This window comes from Coregonus lavaretus (genome assembly GCF_964263955.1).
Source record: "Coregonus lavaretus genome assembly, chromosome: 7".
Lineage (NCBI taxonomy): Eukaryota > Metazoa > Chordata > Actinopteri > Salmoniformes > Salmonidae > Coregonus > Coregonus lavaretus.
In genome coordinates this window covers 33,991,579-34,014,388 of record NC_139994.1, presented here as the reverse complement: position 1 = coordinate 34,014,388, position 22,810 = coordinate 33,991,579, and the positions used below count along the sequence as shown (strand labels likewise).

Below are 22,810 nucleotides of genomic sequence, written 5' to 3'. Positions count from 1 at the left end.
GTTTGAGTTTCAACTGTTAGGGAAGAGAAGACAATGCAGCTACTAGTCAGACTCTCAATCTCACAGGCACAAACATGACTCATGTCGCGTTACCACGGTAACTTTCCGCCCTTAAAGTCTCATCTGTGATATTTTGGTTAAAAGACTCAGGTCACAAAAAATGAAATTAAACAATATACCACATTACTTCTAACTAGTAATACATTTATTGTTTTAGAAACATTACAAGGCATGGTACAAATCTGAGTGGTCCACAGCCAGGTGGACCAAACAGTTAATGTTAGGCACTGAATTCTACACATTTTGCTATGGTTTATGCTATCTGAGTGACTCAAAAATTTTAACAAAATCAATGGGGGCACAATGCCTTAACATAAATACTCCTGAATGCATCATTATGGGAATTTTAGATTCTCTCTGACTGTCTAGCTTTTATTTTTGTGATTTTTAGTTCTCAAAGATGATCTTACAAAAAAATATATAGGTCCTTTTCTACATATTTATATCTGGTTTTAGCCTAGTTGTTTACATTTACACGGAAAAACGTTTTTCTACATGTACTGTTTGGACTAGGCGGCCCGAAAAAACACTTAGGCAGCCCGCCCAATACTTTTCTATGCAGAAAAAACCCTGTCCTCCAAGCTGATTTTACTGACCAATTCAATTAGGCCTACACCCTATTTGTATGGGATAGAGAGGAAGAGGACTCATTTCTGGGGGTTTTCACTATGCCACCACAATGGCACATTCAAGGTAGGACTGGGCCGTATACCGTATTTTACTGGTATTGATGCACAGACCGGTTTGAGTTTTTACTTTACCTTCTATAACAATATTTAAATGTTTGGTTTGTCAAATCAAATCAAATTCTATTTGTCACATGCGCCGAATAGAACAGGTTTTTACCGTGAAATGCTTACTTATACGGTAAGGTCTACACCTGTTGTATTCGGCGCATGTGAAAAAAAAAAAGTGATTTGATTTGATGCAGACTGAACGCAAGGAGCTAGGTCTGTGTGGAAAGTGGCATGTGGAGAGAGATGACAGATGACTCAAGTAGTGGAGTAAACTATAAAAATGGACATTACACACGGCATATCACATTTAACAAATCAAACAATGTTATAGAAGGTAAAGTGTTGATTACAACGATTATGTTTTCACTTTGCTTCTTAATATAAATCCACCAGCGTTCTATAATTACACTATTAGTTTGTGTTTCTTACATCTGCAAATTGCTAGTTAGTCTTTTCTTAGCAAGTTGGGCCTAAATCGTGTTAGCCGCTAATGCTAATCGCTAGTTAGCTGGCTAGCTAGCTAATACATGTACTGAGTCTGAGCAAATGTAACTAGCTATACAGCCTGATAATACCAGGGATGGTGCAACCTAAATCAGCATGTTGTTTGTGCAACAAGATCTTCTAAATCAAAGAGGAATACGCAAAGCATGAATATGTTCTTCTTCAATGAGGTTTAACGGCGGTTGGCACCCAGTAAATGTTGCATTACTGCCACCTACTAGACTGGAGTATAACTCCCTTATACTTTGCTTTAAAAAATAAAAAATAAAACAAATACCCTACCATCTAATAATACGATGCACCGCCTCCTCCTCCTGGAGTCGCTTGCACGTGCGCACGTACGAGTGCATGTCGCCGTAGTTGTGCTGAAAGAAAATACACTCACAAACATTTTTTACAAATAAAAATACAAAAAGTACTATAATAATAACTACCATACTCCACTATTTAAATCTATTTATTCCTACTTCAGGCCAACAGCCTGAAAGGAAGGGACACCACCACTAAACACACCCTGTAACTCTTCTGACGTCAAGTCTCGCACACCCAAATACCTCTCTGCAGCTGCCACCACAACCTCTATTTTCTGCGACTTACGTTCCATCCCTGCAGTACAGTTGATAACCATTGCTATAAATGCTAAAAATCCAATCTTACTGAAACCTATATCACTTCTTGGTTTATCCCACTGTTGTCATGGAAGCATTCCCCAATGCTACACATTCATTTGTCTCATGCCCTTCTGCACACTTCTCACACATAGAAGGATTACTTTATACTATTCCAGGTATTCCTTAAAGAGGTAGGGTTTCAAGTGTCTCCGGAAGGTGGTCAGTGACTCCGCTGTCCTGGCGTCGTGGGGGAGCTTGTTCCACCATTGGGGTGCCAGAGCCGCGAATAGCTTTGACTGGGCTGAGCGGGAACTGTGCTTCCGTAGAGGTAGGGGAGCTAGCAGGCCAGAGGTGGTTGAACGTAGTGCCCTCGTTTGGGTGTAGGGTCTGATCAGAGCCTGAAGGTAAGGAGGTGCCGTTCCCCTCACAGCTCTGTAGGCAAGCACCATGGTCTTGTGGTAGATGCAAGCCTCAACTGGAAGTCAGTGGAGTGTGCGGAGGAGCGGGGTGACATGAGATAACTTGGGAAGGTCGAACACAAGTCGGGCTGCGGCGTTCTGGATAAGTTGTAGGGGTTTAATGGCACAGGCAGGGAGCCCAGCCAACAGCGAGTTGCAGTAATCCAGACGGGAGATGACAAGTGCCTGGATTAGGACCTGTGCCGCTTTCTGTGTAAGGTAGGGTCGTCCTCTGCGAATGTTGTAGAGCATGAACCTGCAGGATCGGGTCACCGCTTTGATGTTTGCGGAGAACGACAGGGTGTTGTCCAGGGTCACGCCAAGGTTCTATGCACTCTGGGAGGAGGACACAATGGAGTTGTCAACCGTGATGGCGAGATCATGGAGCGGGCAGTCCTTCCCCGGGAGGAAGCGCAGCTCCGTCTTGCCAAGGTTCAGCTTGAGGTGGTGATCCGACATCCACACTGATATGTCTGCAAGACATGCAGAGATGCGATTCGCCACCTGGTTATCAGAAGGGGGAAAGGAGAAAATTAATTGTGTGTCGTCTGCGTAGCAATGATAGGCGAGACCATGTGAGGATATGACAGAGCCAAGTGACTTGGTGTATAGAGAGAATAGGAGAGGGCCTAGAACTGAGCCCTGGGGGACACCAGTGGTGAGAGCACGTGGTGCGGAGACAGATTCTCGCCACGCCACCTGGTAGGAGCGACCTGTCAGGTAGGACGCAATCCAAGAGTGCGCAGCGCCGGAGATGCCCAACTGGGAGAGGGTGGAGAGGAGGATCTGATGGTTCACAGTATCAAAGGCAGCCGATAGGTCTAGAAGGATAAGAGCAGAGGAGGGAGAGTTAGCTTTAGCAGTGTGGAGAGCCTCCGTGACACAGAGAAGAGCAGTCTCAGTTGAATTACCAGTCTTGAAACCTGACTGGTTTGGATCAAGGTCATTCTGAGAGAGATAACAGGAGAGTTGGCTAGAGACGGCACGCTCAAGAGTTTTGGAGAGAAAATAAAGAAGGGATACTGGTCTGTAGTTGTTGACATCGGAGGGATCGAGTGTAGATTTTTGAGGAGGGGTGCAACTCTCGCTCTCTTGAAGACTGAAGGGACATGGCCAGCAGTCAAGGATGAGTTGATGAGTGAGGTGAGGTAAGGGAGAAGGTCTCCGGAAATGGTCTGGAGAAGAGAGGAGGGGATAGGGTCAAGCGGGCAGGTTGTTGGGCGGCCGGCCGTCACAAGTCGCAAGATTTCATCTGGAGAGAGAGGGGAGAAAGAAGTCAAAGCATAGGGTAGGGCAGTGTGAGCAAGACCAGCGGTGTCATTTGACTTGATAAATGAGGATCGGATGTCAAGTAGTGGTCGGAGACTTGGAGGGGAGTTGCAGTGAGATTAGTAGAAGAACAGCATCTAGTAAAGATGAGGTCAAGCGTATTGCCTGCCTTGTGAGTAGGGGGGGGCGGTGAGAGGGTGAGGTCAAAAGAGGAAAGGAGTGGAAAGAAGGAGGCAGAGAGAAATGAGTCAAAGGCAGACGTAGGGAGGTTAAAGTCACCCAGAACTGTGAGGGGTGAGCCATCCTCAGGAAAGGAACTTATCAAGGCATCAAGCTCATTGATGAACTCTCCAAGGGAACCTGGAGGGCGATAAATGACAAGGATGTTAAGCTTGGATGGGCTAGTGACTGTGACAGCATGGAATTCAAATGAGGAGATAGACAGATGGGTCAGGGGGTAAAGAGAGAATGTCCACTTGGAAGAGATGAGGATTCCTGTGCCACCGCCGCGCTGACCAGATGCTCTTGGGGTATGCGAGAACACATGGTTAGACGAGGAAAGAGCAGTAGGAGTAGCAGTGTTTTCTGTGGTAATCCATGTTTCCGTCAGCGCCAAGAAGTCGAGGGACTGGAGGGTAGCATAGGCTGAGATGAACTCTGCCTTGTTGGCCGCAGAACAGCAGTTCCAGAGGCTGCCAGAGACCTGGAACTCCACCTGGGTCGTGCGCACAGGGACCACCAGATTAGAGAGGAGAGAACAGGGATAGACAGACACATAGTTGACAGGCTACAGAAAAAGGCTACAATAATGCAAAGGAGATTGGAATGAAATGAACTAAACATCTGGGAAAGTGAGAGAGCGGGGCCTCCCTCACTTACGTTTCACTGAAACACTCAAATACAGTGGGGGAAAAAAGTATTTAGTCAGCCACCAATTGTGCAAGTTCTCCCACTTAAAAAGATGAGAGAGGCCTGTAATTTTCATCATAGGTACACGTCAACTATGACAGACAAAATGAGGGGAAAAAATCCAGAAAATCACATTGTAGGATTTTTAATGAATTGATTTGCAAATTATGGTGGAAAATAAGTATTTGATCAATTACAAAAGTTTCTCAATACTTTGTTATATACCCTTTGTTGGCAATGACACAGGTCAAACGTTTTCTGTAAGTCTTCACAAGGTTTTCACACACTGTTGCTGGTATTTTGGCCCATTCCTCCATGCAGATCTCCTCTAGAGCAGTGATGTTTTGGGGCTGTCGCTGGGCAACACAGACTTTCAACTCCCTCCAAAGATGTTCTATGGGGTTGAGATCTGGAGACTGGCTAGGCCACTCCAGGACCTTGAAATGCTTCTTACGAAGCCACTCCTTCGTTGCCCGGGCGGTGTGTTTGGCGCAGTGAGTGAGTGGCGCAGTGGTCTAAGGCACTGCATCGCAGTGCTAACTGTGCCACTAGAGATCCTGGTTCGAATCCAGGCTCTGTCGCAGCCGGCCGCGACCGGGAGACTCATGGGCGGCGCACAATTGGCCCAGTGTCGTCCAGGGTAGGGGAGGGAATGGCCGGCAGGGATGTAGCTCAGTTGATAGAGCATGGCGTTTGCAACGCCAGGGTTGTGGGTTCGATTCCCACGGGGGGCCAGTATAAAAAAATATGTATTCACTAACTGTAAGTCGCTCTGGATAAGAGCGTCTGCTAAATGACTAAAATGTAATGTGTTTGGGATCATTGTCATGCTGAAAGACCCAGCCACGTTTCATCTTCAATGCCCTTGCTGATGGAAGGAGGTTTTCACTCAAAATCTCACGATACATGGCCCCATTCATTCTTTCCTTTACACGGATCAGTCGTCCTGGTCCCTTTGCAGAAAAACAGCCCCAAAGCATGATGTTTCCAGCCCCATGCTTCACAGTAGGTATGGTGTTCTTTGGATGCAACTCAGCATTCTTTGTCCTCCAAACACGAGTTGAGTTTTTACCAAAAAGTTCTATTTTGGTTTCATCTGACCATATGACATTCTCCCAATCCTCTTCTGGATCATCCAAATGCACTCTAGCAAACTTCAGACGGGCCTGGACATGTACTGGCTTAAGCAGGGGGACACGTCTGGCACTGCAGGATTTGAGTCCCTGGCGGCGTAGTGTGTTACTGATGGTAGGCTTTGTTACTTTGGTCCCGGCTCTCTGCAGGTCATTCACTAGGTCCCCCCGTGTGGTTCTGGGATTTTTGCTCACCGTTCTTGTGATCATTTTGACCCCACGGGGTGAGATCTTGCGTGGAGCCCCAGATCGAGGGAGATTATCAGTGGTCTTGTATGTCTTCCATTTCCTAATAATTGCTCCCACAGTTGATTTCTTCAAACCAAGCTGCTTACCTATTGCAGATTCAGTCTTCCCAGCCTGGTGCAGGTCTACAATTTTGTTTCTGGTGTCCTTTGACAGCTCTTTGGTCTTGGCCATAGTGGAGTTTGGAGTGTGACTGTTTGAGGTTGTGGACAGGTGTCTTTTATACTGATAACAAGTTCAAACAGGTGCCATTAATACAGGTAACGAGTGGAGGACAGAGGAGCCTCTTAAAGAAGAAGTTACATAATAATAAATTCATTAAAAATCCTACAATGTGATTTTCTGGAAAAAGAATTCTCAATTTGTCTGTCATAGTTGACATGTACCTATGATGAAAATTACAGGCCTCTCTCATCTTTTTAAGTGGGAGAACTTGCACAATTGGTGGCTGACTAAATACTTTTTTCCCCCACTGTATAACTCTCCCAACTTCCACTTTAGAAATTAAAATTGTTGTAAACTACAGCGGTTTAATGTTTTCTAGCAATAGACTCTAACTTAGTTTATTCAGCTAGCTAACTTGGTACAGTATTCTTCCGTGAAAACCGTCCAGGGCACCGAATCCTAGCCAAAGCCAACTAGCATGCCAGCCTCCAATTACACGGTTGAGCACCAATACTCGGTTACAACAAACCACCAGTGTGTTAACATGCCAAGCAAATCATTCGTGTCCGTGTCTAATGTTGTGTAAAGTTTTGGGTTAGTTTTGACAGTTTGAGTACGTCGTCAACTTATTCAGCCAGTTAGTTAGCTAGAATATGTAGTATACTAGCTCGCCATTGCTCTCTGCCAACGAACTAACCCCTCCTCCCACGGCACGAACACACAGAGAGCCAAGCTAACGTTAACTAGTCACCCATATCCCGAATTCCCTTGAACGAATCTTGTTACCAGTATGTAAAAACAAAACAAAAATAAATGTAGGTTATAACTTACCCTTAGTAGCTACTGTTAGCCAGTTAAGTGCAAAGCTAGCCACTGAATCGATTCAGCCAGTTCGCGTCTGTCCCAACGGAGAGAAAGCGTCTCCAAATATTAAAGCTAGGTCGTTCCAGCTATTGTTTAGTTAGCTCTCCAGGTAGCTACATTTCGAGTACAGTAGCTACTAACTACCTTAGAAAAACAGATGATAGTAGGTAGCTAGCTGGCATAATTACAGGTACTCTTAAGCGTGAAATAACATTGGAAACAACTATCCACAGTTGCTAATAGTTACCAGTAGCTACCCGCTAGATAGCTAGCTTTATTGGTCCAGGTAGTGAATTAGCTAGCCTCGTGCTTCACCGGGCTCAGCCGAATACAATACTTACCTACAATAATTACCTACAATAACCTACAATAACTACCTAGATAAACTACCTACAATACCTAACTACAATACCTACCTACCTACAATCTAAATACATGGTTTAAGCTTTACTCGACACCATATAAGCCAAGCTTACCTCCCGCCAGAGAAAGACACAACCTCACCCGACGCTGGCTGCTTTCAAACTTAGGAACCTCCCCCCTATACACTGCTGCCACATGCCCATAAGCTTGTCACCTGCAACAAAGTAATGTATTCGGCACAAAAGCTCATACCGGATCATTTATATATCTCAACATCAAAACTCAAAAGAACAGACAACGACTCTTCTGTTTCTCCACTCATGCCCCCCTGTCTGCGTCGCACCAAACGACGAGTATCACAAACACCGGGAATCTTCCCCTTCAGTTGGTCAGCTTTCACATTTACCGCAACCCCAGTAATCACGCCTTTCAATGGCGCCCTTTTGCATGAATACGTTACCTACATGAAGTAGCTAAGAAGAAACATTTAATGTAGCCAAAGGTTATAGGGTCCCCTAGGAAACACTGACCATCACTTTGGTTTCTACCCTGTCACAATAACTCCTCCCTGGCATTTTCATGTCAAACAACACAGAATGGAGAAAGACCCATTGAAATCACTTAGAATGTATATGTTGCCACCCTAGGTTCACGCAGTACTCATAAAGCAAATTTACAACTTTTATTATTCAAAAACATAAAATAACGTCATTTTTTTAAACAAATACTGTGATATGATATTTTGGCCATTTCGCCCAACCTTAATTCAAGGCAATTGCTTGACTCACCAGTCAAGAACCAAGCTATATCTAGCTATTACAGTGATCTTGCATGATTTCAAATCATCTAAACTAGAAAGGTAGGTTACTTCTCTAAAATGAGCCAAATGTGTGTTTTCAACTGGATTTCTTTGATAGATGGAAGAGTAGCCTACTCTTGTTTGTTTAGCTACTCTCTTAATCTAACTAAGCAGCAATCACCTTGTCACCTAGGTGGCAAAGATTATGGTACCCATCCAAAACTGGCGCCAGGAGCACAGATTAGGCCCCATCTATTAATGATGGTGGAAAAAATAGATAGTTACATATCGGGATATTCTTTTTGACGATATATCATTTTGACAACATTGCAATATTATTTTTGTGCTAGTTTGCTGAACCTGCACCAAAACTCCTGTATTTTTCCTTCATAGTTTGTTCTCCATCTTCTTTTTAAATACGGAGCCAATTTGTTTTCAGCATTTTTGTTTCCATGGCTGATCAAAACTGATTTTTTCATGGCTCTCTCTTGTCCCTCTGCAGCAGACATATGGTGAGCTAAAGTTTCCGGCAGGCGAGGTGAGTAGTCATGCTGTACTTCGCTCCGCAGGTAATATGACACATTACATTACAATGGAACGATTTGATTAGTGTAATGTTGGCTAGCTACTTAGTTGTATTTGTATCAAAGATAAAGGTGTAGTATAGAGTAACTATCGAGGTTAGCTAGCCAGCTACATTAGTTCGCAGCGACGCCATTTTTCAAACAAAGTCAACACCGCAGCCATTGCTAGCTAGCCAACACTACCAGCTACCGGCTAGCAGTACTGTGGCAACTAAATACAATATCCTTTTAGCCAGCTACATTCGTTCGCAGCGACGCCGTTTTTCAAACAAAGTCATCACCGCAGCCATTGCTAGCTAGCCAACGCTACCAGCTAGCAGTACTATAGCAACTAAATACAATATAATTTTAGCCAGCTACATTCGTTCGAAGCGACGCCGTTTTTCAAACAAAGTCAACACAGCAGCCATTGCTAGCTAGCCAACACTACCAGCTAGCAGTACTGTAGCAGTACTGTAGCAGCTAAATACAATATCGTTGTGCTAGCTAGCCAACGTTTAATTCTTGCTGCGTTATGAAAGGAACTAGACACGGACACGAATTATCTGTTTAGTGTGTTAACACACTATTGGTAGTTTGTTGTAACCAAGTATTGGTGCTAAACCGTGTGTTATTGGATGCTAGCATGCTAGTTAGCTATGGCGTCATAGTTAGCTAGCTGAATAAAGTAAGTTGAGTCTATTCCTTGAAACATTGAACCGCTGTAGTTTACAACAATTCTAATTTCTAAAGTGGAAGTTGGGAGAGTTTTATTCGGGTGTTTCAGTGAAACAATTATAGTCTCTGAGGTGGAAGTTGGGAGAGTTATATTTGGGAGTTGTGGTGAGGGAGGCCCGCTCTCTCCTTTCCCTGATGTTTAGTTCATTTCATTCCGATCTCCTCTGCATTATTGTAGCCATTTGCTACAGCCTGTCAACTATGCCTCTGCCTATCCCTGTTCTCTCCTCTCCGCACAGGCTACACAAACGCCTCACACCGCGTGGCTGCTGCCTCTCTAACCTGGTGGTCCCTGCACGCACCACACACCTGGAGTTCCAGGTCTCAGGCAGCCTCTGGAACTGCCGTTCTGCTGCCAACAAGGCTGACTTCATCCCAGCCTATGCTACCCTCTAGTCCCTCGACTTCCTGGCGCTGACGGAAACATGGATTACCACTGAAAACACTGCTACTCCTACTGCTCTCTCCTCGTCTGACCATGTGTTCTCGCATACCCCGAGAGCATCTGGTCAGAGGGGTGGTGGCACAGGAATCCTCATCTCTCCCAAGTTGACATTCTCAATTTTTCCCCTAACCCATCTGTCTATCTCCTCATTTGAATTCCATGCTGTCACAGTCACTAGCCCATTTAAGCTTAATATCCTTGTCATCTATCGCCCTCCAGGTTCCCTTGGAGAGTTCATCAATGAGCTTGATGCCTTGATAAGCTCCTTTCCTGAGGATGGCTCACCCCTCACAGTTTTGGGGGATTTCAACCTCCCTACGTCTACATTTGACTCATTTCTCTCTGCCTCCTTCTTTCCACTCCTCTCCTCTTTTGACCTCACCCTCTCACCGTCCCCCCCTACTCACAAGGCAGGCAATACGCTTGACCTCATCTTCACTAGATGCTGCTCTTCTACTAATCTCACTGCAACTCCCCTCCATGTCTCCGACCACTACTTTGTATCCTTTTCTCTCTCGCTCTCCTCCAACACTACTCACTCTGCCCCTACACAGATGGTAATGCGCCGCCGCAACCTTCGCTCTCTCTCTCCCACTACTCTCTCCTCTTCCATCCTATCATCTCTTCCCTCTGCTCAATCCTTCTCCCTCCAATCTCCTGATTCTGCCTCCTCAACCCTCCTCTCCTCCCTTTCTGCATCCTTTGACTCTCTGTGTCCCCTATCCTCCCGGCCGGCTCGGTCCTCCCGTGGCTTGATGACTCATTGCGAGCTCACAGAACAGAGCTCCGGGCAGCTGAGCGGAAATGGAAGAAAACTAAACTCCCTGCCGACCTGGCATCTTTTCACTCCCTCCTCTCTACATTTTCTTCATCTGTTTCTGCTGCTAAGGCCACTTTCTACCACTCTAAATTCCAAGCATCTGCCTCTAACCCTAGGAAGCTCTTTGCCACATTCTCCTCCCTGCTGAATCCCCCCCCCCCCCTCTTCCATCCTATCATCTCTTCCCTCTGCTCAATCCTTCTCCCTCCAATCTCCTGATTCTGCCTCCTCAACCCTCCTCTCCTCCCTTTCTGCATCCTTTGACTCCCTGTGTCCCCTATCCTCCCGGCCGGCTCGGTCCTCCCCTCCAGCTCCGTGGCTTGATGACTCATTGCGAGCTCACAGAACAGAGCTCCGGGCAGCTGAGCGGAAATGGAAGAAAACTAAACTCCCTGCCGACCTGGCATCTTTTCACTCCCTCCTCTCTACATTTTCTTCATCTGTTTCTGCTGCTAAGGCCACTTTCTACCACTCTAAATTCCAGTGGGGAGAACAAGTATTTGATACACTGCCAATTTTGCAGGTTTTCCTACTTACAAAGCATGTAGAGGTCTGTAATTGTTTATCATAGGTACACTTCAACTGTGAGAGACGGAATCTAAAACAAAAATCCAGAAAATCACATTGTATGATTTTTAAGTAATTAATTGGCATTTTATTGCATGACATAAGTATTTGATCACCTACCAACCAGTAAGAATTCCGGCTCTCACAGACCTGTTAGTTTTTCTTTAAGAAGCCCTCCTGTTCTCCACTCATTACCTTTAATAACTGCACCTGTTTGAACTCGTTACCTGTATAAAAGACACCTGTGCACACACTCAATCAAACAGACTCCAACCTCTCCACAATGGCAAAGACCAGAGAGCTGTGTAAGGACATCAGGGATAAAATTGTAGACCTGCACAAGGTTGGGATGGGCTACAGGACAATAGGCAAGCAGCTTGGTGAGAAGGCAACAGCTGTTGGCGCAATTATTCGAAAATGGAAGAAGTTCAAGATGACGGTCAATCACCCTCGGTCTGGAGCTCCATGCAAGATCTCACCTTGTGGGGCATCAATGATCATGAGGAAGGTGAGGGATCAGCCCAGAACTACACGGCAGGACCTGGTCAATGACCTGAAGAGAGCTGGGACCGCAGTCTCAAAGAAAACCATTAGTAACACACTACGCCGTCATGGATTAAAATGGGAAAGATCCAAAGCAGGAAATGTTTCAGTCTAATTGAGTCTTGTAGACAGACAGGCTATTGTCCAGACTCCAGTATGAATGTTCAGACATGGAGTAGCTAGTATACAGACTCCTCAGACTAAGCTACCTCCTGTGAATTCATATGACCACAGAATCAAGTCTCCACGAACCGGCAAAGCTTACTAACTAACTACTGGGCTATATGGGCTCTCCAGGTTTCCTTTAATTTGATAACCTGTCCTGCTTTTCCTGGCACACGCAGATATAGGTGAAGCCCAATGAATCAGATTGAACAATACAATACACCTCAGTGGTAGGGAGTAGGAACCAGAATTACCAGGCATCCTTTTGGTCTGTTTCTCCTTTAGGCTTATACCCCATTGTACTTACTCCACTCCTACAAATCATGCTTAGACTAAACAATACGCTCAGTGCAGTAAAAACTCAATCAAATTCTCATGACTGGAATTTAATTAGGGAGGGGGGAGAATTCTGTGGGCAAATAATGAAATGTAATTTAAAAGTGAGTAACCAAGCATAAACAAACAAAGCGTACAAAAAGGCATTCTTTTCACATTCTTGGCCGTGAGCCTTCCAAGAAAAACAGCACTTAAAAGCTTACAGTCTTAGCCCACTACAGACTAGTGGGTGCTTTACTTCAACCTTACCCCAGACTATGCCTAGTATTATAGATACAGTATAAACAGAAGCACCGTTGTGTAGGGTGAAGATGGAGGCTTTGTTGGATACTGGAGTCCAGCAATTAAGGAAGACGTCAGCTTCTTTGACAACGCCTCTACAGAGCTTTAAATGGAATAGAGCAGAGAGCCTGAACCTGCTGAACTAAGAACCTATTTCAGATCTTAGTGGGGGAAGACAGCAGGACACAAAGCCTTTTGGCACGATTCTCCTGGTACCTGAGGTACAATTCCATGACAACAGAGGTAGACCCAAGGTCAAATGCAGGTGGTGGTAAAAGATCAGAACCTTATGTGTGGTCAAGGGAAACGTGTGTGAAGGGAAAATAAATTACCTATATAGGGAAGGCAAGGGAATGTGGTCACCATGCATGCAGTGATTGAGGGGCAATGGATATGGGAAGAGTTTGCTAGTCAGTCATAGGACCTATAGGTCTAAATGCCCAAAATCATTTTAGAGAAAATGATTCACATATTATCTCCAACTATGGGGGATATTCTTACATTTACATTTTAGTCATTTAGCAGACGCTCTTATCCAGAGCATACATTTTCATACTGGCCCCCCGTGGGAAACAAACCCACAACCCTGGCGTTGCAAGCGCCATGCTCTACCAACTGAGCTACAGGGGACGGAGTGGTGAAAGCTGAGGCCTGATTGAATTTCATCTCTGGAAAACTGTTTCTAAAGCTTTCCCACCAAGTGCATAAAAATCCTGTAGGGGCATGTCCACTAATTGAGTTAGAGGGGATTGGTGTACACACAAGCTATCATTTGTTGGGGAAAATAAAACCCACCAAGTAATGTACTCTGAGCCTGTGTATGAATGAAAGCTATTTTGGTTTCACACAGGGTCGGGTGATTAATGTCTGAAACCTAAGTAGTTTCATTTGGACTTGCCGAGCACAGGCAAGGTCTGTGGCCTTGACAGCACTGTCCATTTGGATGGGCATTGGCTTCAATCAGGCCACAGCTTTCACCACCCCTTCCCCTTCATTTATTCCTGTTGTTATAATGGTTTCTATAATTTTTCTATTTTTCTCTCTGCATTGTTGGGAAAGGCCTGTAAGCTTTTCACTGTTAGTCTACACCGGTTGTTTACGAATGATGTGACAAATAAAATGTTAGTTGATTTAATAATAATCAAATACATTGAGGCTTACAATTATTGTTTTTTGGTTAAGTCAGGAGTTTCAGGTGCTCTCCACAAATGCCATAAACACATTCAGGAGGAATCATGCGCAGTAGGAGAGGTCAGGAGGGTTACACTTGAGGGTTAAATATGGGAGACCACCTAGGCCTATATGATGTCATAATGACATTTCCAGTAATACTGTATTTAAACAGTCCCAAAGGTGAACAGAGCAAGTCTAATGCCCTGCTGACATAAGAACAATCACGTATTTTTCAAGTCAAGACGGAGGGGGAGCAGCTCTGACAAAAAGTGAAGACATCTTTATACAGAGGATGGGCTTCATTAAACATGTATTTTTCAAGCAGTCGTTTGTCTGAGGTCTCCTGTGTCACAGTCAAGCCACTGATTGACTCCAGGCAGCCTTGAGTGGAGAGATGCACGCAGGGCAGCAAAGGGTCAGGTTACTCCACCCTCTCAACTCCCCAACACACACACACACTCACACACACTCACACTTCCTAAGACATGCAATTGGAGGAGGAGGAATGGCAAGTATACTTAACTTCTAGTAAGTGACAGATAAGGAAGGACTGAGGAATGTAAGAAAGGATGGGAATGCACATTATAAAAATGCACACGATTCATAGCCTGAGTACCAGTTTGTTAGTGCTATGATTCCAAGTCCTTGTCACTCATAGCCATGCCACACATTTTAGGCTTGACAAGGAGATCAATGCAGTAGGCAAGAACACAAACAGATTTGGGACCAGGCTACCAACTCTAATCTCGCTTTAGAGAGCACTGTCATTGTGGATGGAAGAAATATGTAGGTTTTGGGCCATGTTGCTCTTTTGACTCTTCATCACGTATCTTTCTCTCACCAAAATGAAAGACCCACCCAACAAAACAGCAAGTACAGTAAGCCACTATTTTCACGCATGTCTCACAGTACATTACATGCTAACTGTAGTCCAACTGGGCTGTCATATCAGTCTAATTTTAACTGTCAAAACAAAAGTGATCAAAGCATATTTGACTTGCAACTCAGTCAGAGAAAATTAAACTTTACTAGCTAGCTAGCTATTTACTTTACAGTTTTCTTAGAGGACAGTCAATGAGAAGTTCATGATTCGCTCATTCTCCTCACGACCGTCCCAGCGACAGAAACAGAAAGCCACGAGTGTCTTGTTGACATTAGCTAGCAACTTGGCTAGCATCCCCCAAAACCGAAGCTAAATCTGAGACAGTATAAGAAAACAAAATAGAATAACTGTTGCTTTGCATAAGTGCGGTTGTCAAAACATTTTTAAATCGTATTTTCTCACTATGTGGTTTAATACAAAAGCTATTCAATCCAGTACAGAGACCGGACCACTGTGGCAAAAGCATCTTTCTTCATCTCTGCATTTGCTAAGTCGCAAACAAGGACATTATGGGCGACCTCATATCTACTGTATATATATATATATATATATATATATATATATATATATATATATATATATATATATATATATCACATTACGTTATCGATTACTTACTGTCCTCAAAAGGGGTCTTTCCTGTTCACTGTTTTCTTCCATTTCATCTGTCGCCTCAAGCCTGATAGACCGGTGACACTTCCATATACAAAGAAGATGTGACCAGTCTGGTAAGGTCTCGCCACTGTAGCCACTCAGCGGACGTTATGGAGACGCCCTTCGACATGATTGACAGGCTTTCGTACCACTAGCCGATACATGATCGGTGTTCATAGCCAATTAGATCTAAGGAATGCCAGATGGACGGTGCGTATCCCTGTCCTCTCCTTAAACGCGCTTTGTGCAAAGCAAGAGACAAGCAACATGGTCTTTAAAAGGTCCCAAGCAGACAACAGGGATGCAAATTCTATTCAAAATAGATATGTCAAAGGGGACGTAGTAAGTCAACATATATTCGCCACATTTGTAGAGTAATGAAACCACATTTGTAGAATAAAGAAATGTGTAGAATATATTTAGTAAACCACAGAGCAGAGAACAGTGCCTTGAAAAGCAAAAACACAAAAGAGAGCATGCTACAGGGTTTATCAACCCCTTTCAAAGCTCACTGAGGCCCCTATGCCAGGGGTTCAAGGCCCCTATGCCAGGGGTTCTAGGCCCCTATGCCAGGGGTTCTATGCCCCTATGCCAGGGGTTCTAGGCCCCTATGCCATGGGTTCTAGGCCCCTGCAGTTAAGAATCACTCCTAGGGTGAGTTCGTAAATTCACTCTGGCTACTCCGATTTCAAAGCACTCTCATCATAGGGGAGTGTGCCAGAGCGCAGAAAAACGGATGAATTTACGAATGGACAATCTGACAACGCTCTGAATTTACGAACGCCCAGAGCGCACTCTGAGCACACTCTGGTACTCCAGATTGAATTTACGAACACACCCCTAGTCTCTAGACTAGAGGATAGGTCAAGTTTCCATAGCAGCCCTCATAATTGTCCAATTAAAACCAGAGGTATAAACTAATGTAAATTAACTAATTACACAATTTGGAACAAAATCATTGTGACTGATTACGAAATGATGCATTACTCTTCAGGAGACAAAATGTACTATGAAGCACTATGATTTTAAAATATATAGGCCATGAGAAAATACGATGAAATAAGGTAAGCACTCTGAGCCTGATCAGTGTCAGGGAGAGAATGCATTTTCTCATTCTAACCAGCAAGTGGCAGTCCAATATTACTCCATTTTTGCCCTAGCCTGAAATGGTCCACACATGAGTAGATTAGGTTATATTTACTCAACATAAATCATTAACTATATTAGGAATAGAAGTTAAGTTCTTGATTAAAACTAATATTTTCTTAATTCATGCATTGTAAAAGGTTAATATCCTGTGACAGGGTTGGGGTCATTTCTATTTTAATAAACTACATTCAATTCTAGAAATGCATAGAATTTTCCCTAAGAATATTATTTGTTTATTGAATGGAAAATGTATTGAAATTGATTGTAAATAAGGATTTTTCTATTCTTGAATTGGAATCCCAATTCACTTCCAAAATGCACTAAAATGCAATCATCCCCAACCCTGTTATGTTTGGCCTGATCGCCAAGCTTTTCCATTCAATTTGAAGCCCTCAGATCTCTCTCTATCTTATAAACCCCAACACCATCTTTCAGACAAAATATATACCCATAGTCATTCTGAACATTACAACAAGGGAGTGTTGTGAATCAAACAGAAAGGTTCAACCAGTCAAACCCTGCCTTTCAGCAGTGTTCGCCTATAAATAGGGCTCCCCCAAAAAGGCATAATCACACGACAGAGCTGAAATAGAAATGTGAGGTGGGAGATCAGACTATCACCTCTTAATTGTGCCCTGAGTCTTAACAGGCTGAGATTCCATTAATGCACAGTGAAATGCCGTCTGCCCTACTTAAAACATGCACCATACTGAATGTAGCTGGGAGAGATCAATCTGAAATATCATGCACACGTGAAAGCTGCTTAGGCCTCCCCACCTGCACTGGAAGATACTAACACTAACAGATGCAAATTGGTACATTACAATGCATGACGAAGACAGAGTTTTCACTCTTAAAGCACCAAAGTGGAGAGAAAAAGGTAGTAATTTCACAGTTAAAAAATTGGAGGTATCTAGGCTTTGAGGTTGACATCTTGTTGTGATAGCAATATCAAGGAACCCTCTTGTAAAAGCAGTAATGGGGAACTTTCTACAGTTGTGTTTTGGTAGCGCAGCTGCAATCTCATAATATTGTGAGGCAATTTGGTCAGACTCAACTGAACCCTAGAAATGCATGCAGGTTAACGAAGGTTATCCAATCAATAGGCTTTTACTGATATCCTCAACCATACAAACAGCTTAAATCCTCTCCATACAATGCAATTGTCACGACTTCCACCAAAGCTGCCTCCTCTCCTTGTTCGGGTAGGCTTCGGCGTTCGTCGTCACCAGCCTTCTAGCCACTGCCGCTCATCTCATCATACCATTTGTTTTGCCTTGTTTATTACACACACCTGGTTCATATCCCCTCATCAGTACGTATAAGTGTTCCCTCTGCCCCCTTGTATTTGTGTGTGATTGTTTATTGTGAAGGTTAGTTTAGCTCGGTGGAGCTCCATGTATTTTGTTTTGCTGGGATATTTCACCCGTGTGCCTTGTTGTTTCCCAGTGCGCCTGATTTACGCACTGGAGTGCTTGACGCATTGCTGCGTACCGCTGTGTTTTCGGAATAAACCCTTTTATTCTGTGATTTACCCTCTTGCACCTGACTCCTTCAAAATCACTCACCACAGCAATAGAGTTGAGTGTTTAACGTGACACTGGCCACCACACTGATGAGTATTGAACAGGTCAAGTTTTGTGCCAGGAGGCTGCAGAAATCAAGAGTCTCTGGTCTCTTTCCCTACAGATTTACGGGATGTTGTTTTTCTCTAGTGGTGATGCTCTCCCAGGTGCTAGGAGAGAAGGGGATAGGGAATGTGAAATTCCCAAATCTGTCGGAAGCGCTCCTCCAAATTGCCAATGCATTGATTTTGACCACAGACCTGTTCCACTCGGCCGCCTCCTGACTCCACTTGGCCCTAACCCCCCTCCCGACCAAACCATGTCTGCGGTCTTGTGGGAGCTTTAGTGTCCCTGAACCCTGGTTGGCTCCACTGAGACCCCCAGCATGGGGAGGTAGAGAGGGAGGGGAGGTATGGAGAGACCCATCCAGTCTAGTTCACCCAAATGGACACAGCGGCTGGTAGGGGATGTGGTCTGGAGATAGAGGGGGACAAGGAATGGGGGGAGGGGGTCCTACGACCCACCAGCAGAGGTGCGTCCCACCACCCCCTGGGAAGAGCGCTGGGGATTTGAAATCAATGCAGTGTTAAGTGCAGCCTAGCAGCAGGACACTCTCTCTTGTTCCGGCATTAGTCATGCGCCACAGAGTGGGGCCCTGGCTGGCTCTGACTATCAGGGTCCGAGGCGGACGGAGTAGGGTACCATGCAGGCCCTGCAGGCGGCAGCGCCTACCTGTCGCCTGAATGTCTCTGCTAACACTCAACGCCCTACTTAGGAAACTTAGGGTCTCGCTAAGTTGAAACTCAACTCACACATAGGCCTGACACATAACGGTCCTGTGAGCATTTCACCCCATGCCACAGACACGGTCCACACCTTTCCCTGACGGTTGAGGAAAAGACTCAATCACCAAATATGTTGTTTACAGTACATAATTTTATGAGGCATGCTCGAAAAAACGCTTTGTCATCATTATGAAAATCAAATGTTCCCCAATGAAAACAAATTGAAATGTCCATTAAAGGAAAGTCAAAGCAGAAGTTGCTCGAACATCTTTGTATTAAATCAGGGGTGTCATGCGGGCCGCATTCGGTCTTCACCAAGGTCCGGAGGGCAGCACTGAAAATGTGTTATATTTCCTCACTGTCAAAATGTGCCAAAACATTTTTCTCCATCCATCGTTTTGGGAATTTTTAATGCTCCCTGACTGTCTAGCTTTCCTTTAGGTGATTGTTAGCAAGCTGGACAGAGTGAAGAGCCTGTATAAACATCCATTATGATTTCTACAGTTTAGATTTGGTTTTAGTCATTTCAATTTAGATTGAGGTAGTTTTTTCCCGGGGGCGGGGGTGAGTCTAAAACATCAGCCGTAGGATTGTACATCATCATAATGAATGCATACACCACTACAGCCCTGCAAACATTGTGACATCCAACCCCATAGCATGTTGGAATAAAATATGAGAATACAAATGGTCCCCATTTCAAACCAAGACCTTGGTCATTCTATTAATGTTGACAAGAGTATTGCTAGTGCTGAGAAATACACACAAGTAAAAGTGTGAGGAAAAGGTGTGACATCCAGCCCCGGTCTCCCCTATAGAGGAATGTAGAAGTGTCACAAAGCTCAATAGATGGATGTGTTTGCCGTCTATGTACAGTGGGGAGAACAAGTATTTGATACACTGCCAATTTTGCAGGTTTTCCTACTTACAAAGCATGTAGAGGTCTGTAATTTTTATCATAGGTACACTTCAACTGTGAGAGACGGAATCTAAAACAAAAATCCAGAAAATCACATTGTATGATTTTTAAGTAATTCATTTGCATTTTATTGCATGACATAAGTATTTGATCACCTACCAACCAGTAAGAATTCCAGCTCTCACAGACCTGTTAGTTTTTCTTTAAGAAGCCCTCCTGTTCTCCACTCATTACCTGTATTAACTGCACCTGTTTGAACTCATTACCTGTATAAAAGACACCTGTCCACACACTCAATCAAACAGACTCCAGCCTCTCCACAATGGCCAAGACCAGAGAGCTGTGTAAGGACATCAGGGATAAAATTGTAGACCTGCACAAGGCTGGGATGGGCTACAGGACAATAGGCAAGCAGCTTGGTGAGAAGGCAACAACTGTTGGCGCAATTATTAGAAAATGGAAGAAGTTCAAGATGACGGTCAATCACCCTCGGTCTGGGGCTCCATGCAAGATCTCACCTCGTGGGGCATCAATGATCATGAGGAAGGTGAGGGATCAGCCCAGAACTACACGGCAGGAACTGGTCAATGACCTGAAGAGAGCTGGGACCACAGTCTCAAAGAAAACCATTAGTAACACACTACGCCGTCATGGATTAAAATCCTGCAGCGTACGCAAGGTCCCCCTGCTCAAGCCAGCGCATGTCCAGGCCCGTCTGAAGTTTGCCAATGACCATCTGGATGATCCAGAGGAGGAATGGGAGAAGATCATGTGGTCTGATGACACAAAAATAGAGCTTTTTGGTCTGAACTCCACTCGCCGTGTTTGGAGGAAGTAGAAGGATGAGTACAACCCCAAAAACACCATCCCAACCGTGAAGCATGGAGGTGGAAACATCATTCTTTGAGGATGCTTTTCTGCAAAGGGGACAGGACGACTGCACCGTATTGAGGGGAGGATGGATGGGCCATGTATCGCGAGATCTTGGCCAACAACCTCCTTCCCTCAGTAAGAGCATTGAAGATGGGTCGTGGCTGGGTCTTCCAGCATGACAACGACCCGAAACACACAGCCAGGGCAACTAAGGAGTGGCTCCGTAAGAGGCATCTCAAGGTCCTGGAGTGGCCTAGCCAGTCTCCAGACCTGAACCCAATAGAAAATCTTTGGAGGGAGCTGAAAGTCCGTATTGCCCAGCGACAGCCCCGAAACCTGAATGATCTGGAGAAGGTCTGTATGGAGTAGTGGGCCAAAATCCCTGCTGCAGTGTGTGCAAACCTGGTCAAGACCTACAGGAAATGTATGATCTCTGTAATTGCAAACAAAGGTTTCTGTACCAAATATTAAGTTCTGCTTTTAGGATGTATCAAATACTTATGTCATGCAATAAAATGCAAATGAATTACTTAAAAATCATACAATGTGATTTTCTGGATTTTTGTTTTAGATTCCGTCTCTCACAGTTGAAGTGTACCTATGATAAAAATTACAGACCTCTACATGCTTTGTAAGTAGGAAAACCTGCAAAATCGGCAGTGTATCAAATAGTTGTTCTCCCCACTGTATGTGTGAAGAACCGGTTGCTGACAATACAGAAGTCAAAGTTGTATTTTCCTTGCGTGCTGAATAATTTTTTATGTATGAAATATGCTGTGAACTGCATGAAAGACTCATCAACATGGTACCAATAAAGCACATAGGCTTAGGCTTGTATGAATACTTTGACATGGTGGCACTAGGTCCATGTTGTCAACCAAAGGCTTATCTTCTCTTGTTACAGATCTGAGCTGCGACTTTTCATTAAACCATCTTAACAGATAGGCTGACATAATATCCAACACATCAAAAGAGGAACTATCACAAAGAAGAAACCTTTTATTTGATTTAACATGTATTTAACCAGGAAAAGTTCCATTAAGACAAACAGTATCTTTTACATCCCTAAAACATTCACCACCATCTCAATGCATTCTGTCCTTTGGTTACATTTTGAAGGGGAGCTTAAGAATCCTCCTGACCCAGAAACATGATGTTGCCTGTGGTCCCGTTTAGCCACTGAGAGTAGTGATAGTGTGTGACTGGAGAGGTGAGGAAACTGCCTCAGGTTCTGGTCTGAGGATGTCAAACCTCCTTGGCTCTCTGTCTCTGCGGCCTTTCTCATGGCTCTTACAGGCCGATCTTGCACGGATTATGACTCCCGAGTACATAACTGCAGGCATCACAACGCCCAGGTGTCATTATTATTTCCATTGCAATTTCATACCATCCACTGGGTTCAGCGTGAGCACCTATTACCATCTAGTAGGCTCGCGAGCTATGGCTCTGAGGATCGTGGGTTCAATCCCAGTGCGAGGTGCTCGTTTTTAATTTAACTTGATCTGTTTTAACCCTATCCCAAACCTTAACCCTTTCCTTAACCCCTCGGAATGAATGCCTAAACTTAACTGTTGAGTTGAGTTTTGATTTCACTTTTGCACAGTTTGACTGAAAGCTAACATTCAGTGCATACTTTACAGCCTTATTCTAAAATGGATGAAATTATTTTTTTCCTCATCAATCTACACACAATACCACATAATGACAAAGCAAAAATAGGTTATTTGAATTTTTTGCTAATTTATTACAGATATAAATGGAAATATCACATTTACATAAGTATTCAGACCCTTTACTCAGCACTTTGTTGAAGCACCTTTGGCAGCCAGTGATTACAGCCTCTAGTCTTTTTTGGTATGACGCTAAAAGCTTGACAAACCTGTATTTGGAGAGTTTCACCCATTCTTCTCTGCATATCCTCTCAAGCTCTGTCAGGTTGGATGGGGAGCATTGCTGCACACCTATTTTCAGGTCTCTCCAGAGATGTTCGATCAGGTTCAAGTCCGGGCTCTGGCTGGGCAACTCATGGACATTCAGAGACTTGTCCCAAAGCCACTCCTGCGTTGTCTTGGCTGTGTGCTTAGGGTCGTTTTCCTGCTGGAAGGTGAACCTTCGCCTCAGTCTGAGGTCCTGAGAGCTCTGGAGCAGGTTTTCATCAAGGATCTCTCTGTACTTTGCTCCGTTAATCTTTCCCTCGATCCTGACTAGTCTCCCAGTCCCTGCCGCTGAAAA

General features: G+C 44.3%; 1 protein-coding gene across 1 annotated transcript in view; it reads right to left on the bottom strand.

Moving 5' to 3' along the window:
• Nucleotides 1-15,293, bottom strand: part of LOC311132887 (sodium bicarbonate cotransporter 3-like) — a gene marked incomplete at both ends in the record, with an annotated part of 70,839 nt that extends 55,546 nt beyond the window's left edge. The window contains one exon of the mRNA XM_084166251.1: nucleotides 15,252-15,293. Coding sequence (XP_084022377.1) covers nucleotides 15,252-15,293 — 42 coding nt within the window. The remainder of the gene's footprint in view (nucleotides 1-15,251) is intronic.
• Between the last annotated feature and the right edge of the window lie 7,517 nt (nucleotides 15,294-22,810).